Source organism: Natator depressus, chromosome 20, assembly GCF_965152275.1.
Source record: "Natator depressus isolate rNatDep1 chromosome 20, rNatDep2.hap1, whole genome shotgun sequence".
Lineage (NCBI taxonomy): Eukaryota > Metazoa > Chordata > Testudines > Cheloniidae > Natator > Natator depressus.
The window spans coordinates 5,705,417-5,719,506 of record NC_134253.1 but is presented as its reverse complement, the minus strand read 5'-3'; the positions used below and the strand labels follow the sequence as shown (position 1 = coordinate 5,719,506).

Genomic DNA, 14,090 nt, shown 5'->3' with positions numbered 1-14,090 from the left:
TGGTGGGTGGGAAATGAATTATCTTTAGGCTCAAGATCTTTTTGGTAAAATTTTGCTGGGAGGGAAATTCACAAGAAACAAAATCTCTGGTCACATCAGTTGCGTTACTGTGATGTTGCCAGTCACTTTTTCAGTGATAGTGTTGGGTGTGAGCATGTGGATATTTGTTCTCAACAATAATAATACCTACCTCATATACAGTGTTTTTCATCAGTGGATCTCAAAGCGCTTTACAGAAGATGTCAGTATCATTATCCCTATGTTACAGATGGGGAAAGTGAGGCACGGAGCCCTGTCCAAGGTCACTCAGGGAAGAAGTGGGAGAGCTGGGAATAGAACCACGGTCTTCTGAGTCCCAGTCCAGTGCTCTGCCCACTACGTCACAATAAAGGAAATCTGTCGCTCAGGTGATAGTGACTACAATTCCTAGGCTTTAGCATATGGCGGTTCTTTTGCTTGAAGAGGTCGTCGATATGATTTTCACACAGGAACTACCTCCCCTGCCTCCATAGCTGTATCCTCCAATGCCTCTTCCGCTTCCAGAGCTGGAGCCGCCTCCTCCGACACTGATCCCGCCTCCTCCGACACTGAGCCTGCCTCCTCCTCCTCCCCAGCTTATCCCACTCCCACCTCCGGAGCTGCTGCTGACTACCGCTGCAAAAGACCGAGATGTTCAAGTTATTCCAGCTGCAGCGTGTCACGAACTAGCTTAGTGGGTCATGATCCACACTCTACCCCCTTTTTGGTGGCTTCCTGGGATGACCAGGGAGCCTGGCTCATGAAGCACCTGTCCTCCAACTCCCATGAGGTGTCCCAACAGTATTTCCAAATCAAGGTATAGTGGGGTTCAAATTTTTGCCAAAAAAAAAAAAAATTCCATGGGGAGGAAAAAAAACATTTTCCAAACAGCTCTAGTTAGGGCCTCTATGAATCACTCAGGTAGTGCAAAAGGTCTATAATCCAGGTGCAAATGCACAAGTGAGAAGTCTTGTGTTTGCATTGATACTGCTGCTCATCCCCTGCATGGCATGAGAAGCATGTCAGGGGACGGAAGGAGGCATATTGGCTGTAAAAGGGGGTATGGTAGATTATAGTTCGATGCTGCCAACCTTCCACTGGCACTGGGTTTATTAAGAACCGTACACTAATGGTGCGACTTAGAGCAGCTACTGGGCTGCTCTAAGCACCATTAGAGCCAGGGCTAGTGATAACCACCAGGAAGCCGGTTCCCACTCTGTCTTGTGCTGAGTGGTGGTCGGGGGGAGGAGAATAGAGGCTTCCAGTTTGCCTGTTCCTATCTTTAGTAAACAGTTGCTCGGGTTACTTACAGATGTTCACAGCGCTGGCACACTCTCCAGACATCCTGTTGTGGAAAGAAACACCATTTAGGTCATTGATTTAGCCTGGCTGCTAGAAGTTAGGACACATCCTGAAACCTGAAGTCAAGGGGAGCCAAGTGGCTGTAGAATTTCCTTCCCAATAGTAGACAAGGCATGTGCTTTCAAAAGGGTGCAGTGCAGCTCCTAGCTCTACATTTCAATGAGGTCATACGGTCCTTAAAGCTGGTGTGGAGCAAGTTTTGGGTGCCTCCCAGAAGGTTTGGACACCTCTTATATACCAGCAAGCACAGCTCACTGGAGACTACCAGGGTGTGGTCACACGGTGGGAGAGCAGTGGTTGGAAGAGGGTTATTCAGTCCTCCAAGCTCAGAGTTTCCCCAGCCACTGGATCTCCATCTAATCACCTGTAGGATAGAGCTGGTCAAAATTCAGAATTTCCATCCTGTGGGAGATTCCAAAATTTGGATTCATCCCAAAAGGGACGCAAAGTCAAAACCTCTGGATTTTTGGTTAAATGAAACATTCTGCAGACAGTGTTGAACCTACTGAAATGTGTTTCGACTTTATCATTTCAAATACATTAAAGTCGAAACAAAATGTTGCGATTATTTCCTGTGAAAATGTCGATGAAACTGATAGAACCCTGTGAAATATTTCAGTTTTGTGGAATCAGCCAGCAGAAACCTGCGAGCACGATTATTTGTGGGCAAAAAAAGTGTACACCAACAATAACAGAGGCTGCTTTGCAAAAGTCAGGACCCATATATATATTGCACCCACCTGCATTCTTCTCCCTCCAGCAGTGTCTTGTACGTGGCAATCTCAATATCCAGGGCCAGCTTGATATTCAAGAGCTCCTGATAATCACGCAGCAAACGAGCCATCTCCTCCTTAGCTTTCTGCAGGGCCATTTCCAATTCAACCAGCTTTTCCTTAGCATCCTTGAGGGTAAGCTCCCCACGTGCCTCTGTCTCGGCAAAAGCCGACTGCAGTTTGGCACACTGCAAAGAAAAGAAGAAAGCAAGCTAACCATGTGGTCATCCATTCTCAACGCCTCATCTGGAGCCCCATGGCCAACAATGAGCATCTTCCCATTGACTTCAGCAGACTTTTGAACCAGGCCTTAAGACGTTTAAATGGGCTCTTTATCATCAGGCCTTTGGATCATCTCTACTCCATGTAGACCAGAACTAGTACCTAGATACTATGGTGAATGACACACTATAAATGTGATAGATAGATGGACGGAAGGAAAGAGCCATTAGATGGAAAGAGAAATGAACTCGGTGGATGAGAAAGAAAGAAAGAAAGAAAGAAAGAAAGAAAGAAAGAAAGAAAGAAAGAAAGAAAGAAAGAAAGAAAGAAAGAAAGAAAGAAAGAAAGAAAGAAAGAAAGAAATTTCATTCCTTCTTGGTCTTTATGGTAACTGAATTAGATCAAGGCAATTGTGTATAATGCCTCACAATATCATATACAGATGTTAAATTCCGTAGGCACTTTTTTACTATTCTTCAGGGAAATCATGAAATATGTGGATGAGACTTGATTTGCCCTGGGACTAACTCCCTTCTTTCACATTGTAGGGCCTCTCCTGTCATCTTTGGCATCACTATGGGCACCATGGCAGTATTCAGGACAAGAAGAGCACATCTGTCACTTTTTACTAGCGGCCAGGGTTCATAGCAGAGCTGTGTGGATGAAAAAAAATAGAGAAGAAATGGTTTTGTGTTGAACCGAAAACAAAATGTATCAAATTTTTCAGCAAATCAGAAAAGTCAAAGACAAAACTTCACTTTAGATCACATTTCGGTTCTCCACATTGAAACATTTTGTGTCGATGTTGACTGAATTTTGAATGACATTTTTCCCCCAGCTTTAGTTCAGGGTGAACACATTTGTTTTACATTAAGCAGAAACAACTCCTTGTTTTTAGCATCATTGCAGGCACCGTGGCGGTATTCAGGACGAGAAAAGCACATCTGGCAGTCTGCCATGGTTGCCCTAGTGTCCAGGGTCCATAGTTTTCTATTTATCAGATGTGCTCTACCTGGTTTTTCACATTTTCAAGTTCAGCCTGCAGTCTGTGGATCAGCCGGGTCAGCTCCGAGATCTCCAGCTTGGAGTTTTTCAGATCATTGTTCTGTTTCCCAGCAGTGACCTGAAGCTCCTGAAACTGATGGCCAGAAAAAAAAATTACTGTAATAGACTGTATTTTCTGAAGGCAGATCTAACCTAATCAGGGCTAATTCTGAGAAGCAAATAGGAGCTACATCTGCTCCACACCTGCTTTATCATGATTTTGGGGGATTAACCAATCAATGGGAGATGGATATATTTCCCAGCATCCTTAATTAAAGTGACAGGTACCTCTCTGATTCGTGCGTTATGTTCTGTATTCCTTAGCTCGGTGGTTAGGGTGCTATCCTGGGACTGGAGAAACCATAGCTCAATTCCATGGTTTACCACAGACTTTGAGAGACCTTGGGCAAGTCACTCTGTGCCTCAGTTTTCCCATCTGTACAATGGGAATAATACCTGCCGCACAGGGGTGTGGTGAGGATAAATACATGAGGCATTCAGATACTATGCTGGTGGGGCCATAGGTAGATTTTCAGATGTTACTAAGAAGTCAGAAGAATCAATGTGACAAGATATCACTACTATAAACATTGTATTAATTATATTTAGTTCACATATGTGGCGCTGAATTGGAAAACTCTATTTTATCCACAGAATAGGTGCACAGAAGATCTGGTTGACTCTTTTCCATGTGGCAAAGCCACAAGCATTGTATGGCTCCATACCTTGAAGCCACGCAAGGACTCACCTTGCCTTGGTACATGGAGTTGGCTTCAGCTCGGCTCCTGTTAGCCATGTCTTCATAGTGAGCCTTCACCTCAGCAATGATCCCATCCAGGTCCAGGGCTCGGTTGTTGTCCATAGACAAGATAACGCTGGTGTCACTGATCTGTCTTTGCATTTGTGCCAATTCCTGAAAATCATACAAAGTCCCCATCAGTGAGTGGCCCTTTCTCTCTAGATGCCAGATGCTGATTAAATTGCAGTAAGGGCAGTTTAGGTTGGACGTTAGGAAAAACTTCCTAATTGTCAGGGTGGTTAAGCAATTGCCCAGGGAGGTTGTGGAATCTCCATCATTGGAGATTTTTAAAAGCAGGATAGTTGGGGATGGTCTACATAATACTTAGTCTTGCCATGAGTGCAGGGGACTGGACTAGATGACCTCTCGAGGTCCCTTCCAGTCCTACAATTCTATGATTCTCTCTAGAAACCTGTTGCGCTCGTCTATTATCATTCTCTATGTATTTCTTCCCCCAACTCTTATCGCTGTCTTTCTAGCTAGCTCGCGATCCCATACGTACGTACTTCATAGACTATCAGGGATGGAAGGGACCTCAGGAGGTCATCTAGTCCAACCCCCAACTTATTTAACTAGCTACTGAAAATAAAAATGAGGGGAAATGACGCATATGCTTAGATGTTGTACTGAGCCACAAGGAACGACCTCACCGCCCTTACCCTCCTTTACTCATGTCTTATTCAAACGCCCACTGACGTTAATGGTTGTTTTGCCCGAATAAGAACTTGTAGTTTTGTCCCAGAGTTTACCCATCAGACTAACTCTATGCAGAATTTTCATGGGTGTATTTTTTTTTATAGGTAGCTGGTCTCCAAAAGCCCACATCTACCAGGCTGGTCACTTGTATCTGTCATTATTTCCTTGCATATATCATCTAGCCTGCAGGGTATTATTCTCAGGCACGTCTTACCATTACAAGCACCCTCTTGACCAACATCAGGGAATGAATCGACGACCTCTGGAGCTTTAAGCATGAACAGCTACAGTTTGAGCTATAGCTGCAGAGTAGGGAAGGGGCTGTAACAGCTCATATTCTCTGGGAATTAGGGGGACTTGTAACACACACTCACCACTGGGTTACATTGGGAACATAGGAATTGCCAGACTGGACCAGCTGCAAGGTCCGTCTAATCCAGCATCCTGTTTCGGACAGTGATCAACACCAGCTGCCCTGGAGGAAAGTGCAAGAACACTACAATAGGCAGGGCCGGCTCTACCGGTGTTGCCACCCCAAGCAGCGCGCCGAATTGCCGCCACCTCGAGCAGCTGACGAGATGGGCGCTGCCGCCGGATTGCTGCCACCGCGGAAACGCCCTGATGGCACACGGACTGCCGCCCCTTGCAGATTGCCGCCCCAAGCGTCTGCTTGGAATGCTGGTGCTTGGAGCCAGCCCTGACAATAGGCAGGCGAGGGATAGTCTGCTCTCCATGATGGTCTCAGCCTGATTCTTAACAGAGATTGCTCTGAAGCATGGATTTTTAGCTCTTCCAAAACTCTTATGTCTTATCTAAAGGACTACACCTCTGCAGTGATGTTCTTCCTGAGGGAGCCCTGAAGTTCTTCCACCAGTGGAATTTTCTTTGTACTCTGTATGAGTTTTGCCTGGGTGCGTACCGAGAGTCTAACCCTGACATCAACTGGAGTTTTGTTACTGACATCAGTGGGAACAGGGTCGTGTTCTTGCTAAGAACATCAGGATCGGATTCTTGGTTTTGTCCTGGCACCTTGCATCATAGGTGCTGGAACTAGGGGTGCTGCCTAGTGGTTTCCATTATATACAGGGTTTACAGTTTGGTTCCATGATTCTCAGCATCCCCACTATAAAAATTGTTCCAGCACCCCTTGCCTCATTCACACCAGCGTAGTGAGGGTAAAATAGATGTAGATTTCTACCTTTTAGATTCAGTATCATTTGCTCTCATTTTTGCACTGGTGTATATACAAGAGGCAGGTCAGTGGAGAATGTGGCATTGAGTGTTGGATCTTTGGGCAACTATTCCACTGTCCTCCAACTTCTCCTGCTATTTAGACCTTTCCGTTCCTTAGTGTTGGGCCATCCTGCCATGTTTGTAAGTTTTCTGGAAGCACTCAGGAGCTTGCTTAGAAATTCCACGCCTGCAATGTTTCTGGTGACAGGTATAAGACATATGTAAACATTTAAGGTGCCCTAGAAAAGTGCTAACTATGATGTGGGGCATCTCTATGTGAATTAGGAGAACAGAGAACATCCTCACCGCCTCATACAGGGCTCTCAGAAAGTTGATTTCATCTGTCATGGCAGCCACCTTGGCCTCCATCTCCACCTTTTTCATGTAGGCAGCATCCAAGTCCTGAAAAATGGCAATGGAGATCATTCTTTCAAGCTCAGGGGACAGTTTTGAGAACAGGAAGGGCTGATTTCCCTTTGCCTTGCTCCTGGTGTGGTAATTTCCACTAGTACGAAGTAAATGGAAAGTGGATGCAAAACACCAACAGGTCAGAACAACAGAGTTTCACGCGGGCCTTGCACAGTAGGCAAGATACTTCGGGGCCAGGGCATAGGCAGCCAGGTCTAGTGGTTGGAGCAGGAGACAGAGTCAAGCCAAGAGTCAGCACTGGAGTCAGAGACCAGGAGGGCAGTAACCAGGAACAGGTCAGGAAAGCATGGTTAAGGAGTCAGGCAAGAAGGCAGGATCCAGTGTAGCAGTCAGGCAGAGCCCAGTTTTGCAGACAACTTCCTGCGCCTCTCTTTGGGTTTAAATAGCAAGCCCTGACCAATCAGAGTGTGTGGTGTTCCTCCAGTCAGGCCCAGGGAAGCCCTCCCTGATGTAACTTCAGGTTTCATCATCTCTCCGGCTCAGTTGGTTCATAGGGAGACAGCAGGTAGGAACAGCGAGGTGACAGTCAGCTGTGTCCCCTGGGGGCCCAGCTTTGATACAAGGACACAGGACTGGAAGGGACCTCCCGGGTCATTGAGGCCAGTCTCCTATGATTGCAGGTCACCCTAGTCATTATAATATATGAAGCTCCATCTAAAAATTAGTTAGACTGTTTCCTCCATTACTCCTACTGGGAGGCTGTTCCAGAACTCCTTCCTCTCATGGTTAGAAACATCTTCTAACTTCCAGCCTCAATTTATTCCTGGCCACTTTACACCCATTTTTTCTTGTGCCAACATTGTCCATTAGCTTAAATAGCTCTTCTCCCGCCCTGGTGTTTAGGTCTCTGGTGCATTTATAGAGAGCAATCCTACCCCCGGTACTATAAAGTGCCATGTGGAGAGAATCTTCCCCAGTGTCAGTCAGACTGGGAAATTTATTCCATATTCTAGATAGGTTGACTTTGCTGCATCCAAAACACCTGTTGCTTGTGTGTCAACCGATACTGAGTAACTCTGCACTTTCAGGGCCAGATGCATTGGAATAGCCCAGTGCAAAGCAGCTATCAGCTCCACTTAGCCAGTTAATCCAGATTTGTGGCCACTTTGCATTATCAGAACAATGGGCAAAGCAGCCAGAGGATAGAGATTAGGACTGGCCAAAACTTTTTTGCCCAAACTGCGTTTTGATTGAACATCGTGTTTTTGGCTAAACTAAATTTTTCATGAAAAGCGTCTGCTTTCCACAGAAAATATTGATAATTTTGTCACAGTACCCAATGGCTGAAAATTGAAATATTTTTGACTAAACCCAAAATATTTCAATTCACACTGTGCCTTATGGGAGTCGTAGCTCAAATGCCTTACCCTTCCATTTCCTTCTATGGGCTGGGCTCTCTGGTTGGCCTACATCACCCAGGATGCACCACTCTCTCCTCACCAAGAGGCGACAAAGTAATGCATCATGGGAGATGTAGTCCAGCCAGAGAGCCTGGCCCACACATAGGGTTTCCAGGTATCCTGTTTTCGACCGGAACACCTGGTCAAAAAGGGACCCTGGTGGCTCCGGTCAGCACCACTGACTGGGCCATTAAAAGTCCGGTTGGGGGCACTGCTGGCACAGCAGGGCTGGCAGGCTCCATACCCGGCTCCATGCGTCTCCTGGGAAGTGGCCGGCATGTCCCTCCAGCTCCTAGGCGTAGGGATGGCCACAGGGGCTCCGCACGCTGCCTCCGTTCCAAGCGTTGGCTCCACAGCTCCCACTGGCCAGGAACTGAGGCCCATGGGAGCTGTGGGGTGGTGAGCAGAACCCCGTGGCCCCTCCACCTAGGAGCTGAAGGGACATGCTGGTCGTTTTCCAGGAGTTACCTGAGGTAAGCGCCGCCCAGAGCCTGCAGTCCTCACCCCCTCCCGTGCCCCAACCCCCTGCCCCAGACCTGAGCCCCCTCCTATACCCCAAACCCCTTATCCCCTGCCTCACCCCAGAACCCGCACTCCCAGCCGGAGCCCTCACCCGCTCCAGCACCCCAACCCCCTGCCCCAGCCTGGTGAAAATGAGCAAGGGAGTGAGGGTGAGGGAGAGCGAGCAACCAAGGGAGGGGGGATGGAGTGAGTGGGGGGCAGGGCCTCAGGGAATGGAAGGGGCAGGGGCTGGGGCAAGGGTGTTCGGTTTTCGGCAGTTAGAAAGTTGGCAACCCTACCCACAGAAGAGGAGAAAGTGAGCATAAGGCACCTGAACGACATCTCCAGTGTGACCCCATAGCACCATTTTGAATCAAATTATTTTGCTTTTTTAGCCAAAAGATTCCAGTTTTCAATATTTTGCCAGAAAGTAGCAATTTTCCATGGGAAAAAATACCTAGTTTCTAACCCGCTCTAGTATAGATGCATCTGGCCCTAACGCTGAAATACATAATGTTGTATTCCAAACGTGCCTTCCGGTTGTATGCTAGCTGAAATTTAACAACTCAGTCCTTTCCAGCTGTGTGACTATCTGTATATAATCGTCACCTGTCTATCTATTTGCACATATACCTGCATTCCTATAGACTTGCCTGTGAATCCCACTTTTAGAAATACAAACAGTTTAAATAAAATCAAACTAGGATTCTATTGTGTATTTTATAAATTTCTGAAGTCTCTCACCCAAAATTTATAAACATTTATTAAATAAATTTCATGACCTTCTGTCCCAGTTAGGTAGGTCAGTATTGTCTGCCTCTTACAAATGGGGAAACTGAGGCACACAGCAGGAAAGCAACTTGCCCAAAGTTACTCAGCATGCCAGTGGCATTCAGGTGCCCTGGCTCCCAGTCTCTTGCTTTAACCACTAGACTGCATTGCCTTCAACTTATGCCAATGGCCAAGCCTTTTCCTAATAGCATATCTTTAAAGCCACTTCCCTTCTTACGAACGGTCCAAGGTTTCCTTTGTTTTATTTGTTCTTATTTTTGTACTATCTCCTCTTCCCCATGCATGCCCCCTGCCAACATTATTGTTATGTTCATGGCATACACACAGAGAAGTTAGATAAAGAACATAAAACACCTTTTCTGGAAGGTTGCACTACTTTGTTTCTTAGAATCCAGAATCCTAACACACAAGAACCAAAGACAAAGAGAGACAAATCCAGCTGCTCCCTAACAAGGAGAGGCCTGGGTCACCTTGCTGAAGGCTGATTCTTTGCAGAATGATTGCTCAAAGCCCAGATCGCATGCTTTCCTACAAAGCCCCCTAGCCTGCAAGCAGGATCAGGAAATCCATCACACTTAAAGGGATAGCATGTCATTTTAACACAGTTTTCAATACATCACAAATTATCCTGCTGAATCAGGACCCCATCATGCTAGGTGCTGTACAAACACCTAGTGAGACAGTGTCCCTGCATCTGGTAGCTTGCAAACTAAATAGACAAGACAGACACAGGAGAGGAAACAGAGGCAGAAAATGACTCGCCCAAGGTCACAGCCAGGAGGAGAACCCAGGTATTCTGAATCCTAGCCCAGAGCCCTAACTACTGGACCAAGGCATATGCTCCAATTAGCACCCATCAGAGTGGAGCAGAGACAACCATCCCTTAATCTCTGATAAGGTGATGCTCACCTTCTTCAGCAGCACAAACTCATTCTCCGCTGCCATGCGTCTGTTGATTTCCTCTTCGTATCTATCAGGACAGAAGACAATATGCAGCACTACTACTGACATGTCTCAAATAACATAAAAGTCACAAAAATACCATAACCAGGTAAGCTACAATGTAAAATAAAATTCAGAATGAAAACTTTCAGATACAAATCTTTTTGTTTCAATATTTTCCCCTGTACGGGAATTTTTGTCAACATTTTGATACAATTTCACATACACAACACATGCAAAATTAGTTTGGTCAATTTTCCTGTTTCGATGATGTTTTTCCAATCAGCACTGCTTGCAGTTCCTGCGCTCTCCCTGCATTGGTAGACGTGCTGGGTGGGACTTTCGAAATCATTCGTTGCTGGCGTAACACTGCTCCCATTTTCCCAGCAATGTCAATGGGAGTAGAGTTAGACCAATGCTCAGGGCTTCCGAAAATCCCACCCGGCACCCTTTTGCACTCGCTCAGGTTAAAAATCTCTCATCCAGCATTCGCAGCATTGTTAAATGTTGCACTGTGTCCAGAGACTTCCTGCAAAGCACCAGCCCAGAATTACTATTAGGCCTGGCAGAATTCAATGCTTATGGTTTGATCGTTTCAACGGATAACGTTGATGTTTATTTTTAACCTTTTTTTTCCGATTTTGTTATCAATTTAAATGTTATAAATTCTCAAGCAGCAGTTTTCTTATTTTGCCTGTCAATATATTCTGATTAACAACGGTTGAAATTTTTTTCATTGGCTTGTGCGTATACAGTGAAATCAATGTGTACCAACATTGGCAGACAAAAATCTAATCCTTCCCAGCCTAATTGTTATGCAGAATAAAAGGATCAGAGTTTTAAAGGTGTTTAGGAATCTAAAGCTGTAGACAGACATGAACAGGGTATACTGGCCCTTAAATATATATGGGGCCAGAAGACCCCATTCCAGAAAGCGGGAATGAATAAAAACACTGGAAATGGCCTTGCCGTGGAAAAGTAGTAATGGTCCCAGGCAGTGTTTCCCAAACTTGGGACACCACTTGTTCAGGGAAAGCCCCTGGCGGGCTGGGCCGGTTTGTTTACCTGCCACGTCTGTAGGTTCGGCCGATCATGGCTCCTACTGGTTGCGGTTTGCTGTGCCCAGCCAATGGGGGCTGCGGGCGGCTGAACCTGTGGACGCGGCAGGTAAACAAACCGGCCCGGCCCGCAAGGGGTTTTCCCTGAACAAGCAGTGTCCCAAGTTTGGGAAACACTGGTCCCAGGAAATTAGCAGTTGGATGGAGGAGGAGGGGAACAGGACACTGTCCCTTTAAGGACCCAGGACCAGGAGCCCTGCAGTCTAGGATGAGCCAGGGCTCTCCTCTCTTCCAGCCAATCAAGAGGATTTCTCTGGAGGAGGCCAGTATATAGACAGTCTTCTCCCTCAGAACAGGGGAGAGGCCGGTAGGAGAAGGAAGCTAGATCCAGAAGGCTGAGCTCCAGCTAGAAGCAGCTATGAGTGGCAACCCTGCGAAGACTAGATGCTGGCAGGAGAAGAGCTTCACAGTGGTGGGCAGAAAAGCCAGAGATTGGAGTGAACCCCTAGGGTTGCAATGCTGGATTTTATTTTTGAGACACTAAGGACTATGTGGAACCATCTGCAGTCATTAAACCAGCCCCAAGTAGAGGTTGCTACTACTCACTAGAGAGACTGTGTGGAGCTCATCAGGGGGCCTGAAGACAGACAATAGAGAGACTGTGCTGCAGGGGGACCTCTGGCCATGAGGGGGCGCTCAGTGGCAGCTCTGTCACAAACACCTAGTGGAATTTTCAAAAGCATGTCGGGAGCTGGGCACCTAAGTGCTTTTGAAAATCCCACTCGGTGCCTTTCTGCATCTTCAGGAGGCTAAATACCACTAAAAACCTGGCCCTTAGTCCATGGAGAACATGAATGTGACCCAGTGCTTTCTCCACATACTTGTGCTTCAAGTCGTCCACCACATCCTGCATGTTCTTCAGTTCTGAGTCCTGTCTTCCCCTCTCTCCCACCAGACCATCAAGCTGCTTCTTTAGGCTGCCAATGTAGGCCTCAAAGACGGGCTCCAGGTTGTTCCCAGCATTTGACGTGGGCTGCTGCCGCAGCAGGCTCCATTTGGTCTCCAGAACTTTATTCTGTTGCTCCAGGAATCGGACCTGAGGTCCAAACAGAGAAAAGAGGCGCCAGACGTTGGAGACGATACTCTGGAGCACTGGCAGGTCAGTTACCCTAGCAACCTGCTCATCTCCCATTCCAGCATCAGGGAAATCTTGGTTAGCCTTAAACAGGATTTGGTCATTTTCTATTTTCAATGCAACGGAAAGAAAAAAGATCAGATCTGTTTATTTATCAATCTACCCCCTACACACTCCACTATTGATCAACCGATTGATGGATCTGTGTATCCCCCTACACACCTCTCTAGCTGTCCTTAGAAGCGGAATAACGATGATGATTATTTCAGCGGGACTTGGGCACATGCTTAAATTTAGGCCCAGGCTAAAATGTTATTATGACTATGGATGCTTTGCTGAATCTGCGCTGATGATGACGGCTATTAAAATAATTAATAAACGACCGGGCCCACCTTGTCGATGAAGGAGGCAAACTTGTTGTTGAGGGTCTTAATCTGCTCCTTCTCCTGCACTCGCACTTTCTGGATCTCTGGGTCGATCTCCAGGTTGAGTGGCACCAGTAGATTCTGGTTGATGGTCACCTCTTGGATGCCACCAGGAGGACAAAAGGGGAACCCAGGGTTACTCCTCCCACCACCAAGTCCTCCACCGAACAACCCACCACCACCAAAGCCACCAGCCCCACCATTAGCGCCAAATCCACCACCAAAGCCACCGCCGAGCCTCCAGCCTCCACCAATCAAGCTATTGGAAATGCTTTTAATCCCGCCGAGATTGTAGAGACTTCTGCTGCCAAAGACACAGTGTCTACTTCGTCCTCGGCTCAGAGAGGTGCAGCTGGATCTGCCCCCACTGGAAACAATCGCAGAGACACTGCCAAAGCCCCTGCTGCAACCTCCCGCTCTGGCGTTCAGTTGCCGACTCATGGTGGCTTGACTCCGCAGCACTATGAACAAAGCTGCGGCATGAGAACAGAGCTGGGACAGGAGTAGGAGCCCTTCTGACACGACAGCTGCTCCATCCTCCTTTATATGTCTTTGAGCTGGGGTTGGAAGAGCAGGTGTAAAGAAAACAATCTCAGCTATTCATGGGCTTGGTTTGCCTGGCAGGAAGCCCATTCTTTATTCCAACCCGCTAAACACTTAACTTCAGCTAAACACACCCCCGGCACAAAAATGATTTTCTTTCCAGGGTGGATGGGTGTTTTGATGGTAAAATAAGCACTGTGTGACAGTCCCCAGGTTGGCCAACACACCCGGGGTTGCACCAGCGACCGCCAGAGCTAAAATCATGAGCGACTGCCTCTTTCGCTAAATGATGGGCATTAAACAAGTAGAAGCTTTTCTGGGATTTGAGGAAGGATGGTCCAGTGGTTAGGGCATTCACCTGCCATTTGGGAGACCTGGGCTCAAGTCCCAGCTCTAACATAGAATTCCCATGTGACCGGGGCAAGTCATTGACCCTCCTTCTGAGCCTCATCTATGCAATGCAGATAATAGCACCTCATACCTCGTAGGGGCGTGTGAGGATAAATACATTAAAGATTGTGAGGTGCTCAGATACTACTGTAAGGGGCGGGGCTACATAATTATCTAAGATAGACCTGATGTGAACCTCTGATGCTTCCTTTGTACCCAGAAAATAACCCATTGATGAGTGCATGTTCCAGACCCTCCTTTGCATCCAATCCACAGAGGATATGAGTCTGTTACTACCCCGTCTAAGGAGCTGGAGCAGCTCATGCTT

At 47.0% G+C, this 14,090-nt stretch overlaps 1 protein-coding gene across 1 annotated transcript; it reads right to left on the bottom strand.

Moving 5' to 3' along the window:
- Positions 1-227: 227 nt before the first annotated feature.
- Positions 228-13,270, bottom strand: LOC141974985 (keratin, type II cytoskeletal 5-like). Its single transcript, XM_074935075.1, has 9 exons — positions 12,797-13,270; positions 12,151-12,365; positions 10,179-10,239; positions 6,454-6,549; positions 4,168-4,332; positions 3,388-3,513; positions 2,121-2,341; positions 1,329-1,363; positions 228-654 (listed from the first exon to the last, which is right to left on the bottom strand). Exons 1-9 carry the CDS (start codon positions 13,268-13,270, stop codon positions 434-436), a joined length of 1,614 nt encoding a protein of 537 aa, XP_074791176.1. The 3' UTR covers positions 228-433.
- Positions 13,271-14,090: the final 820 nt, after the last annotated feature.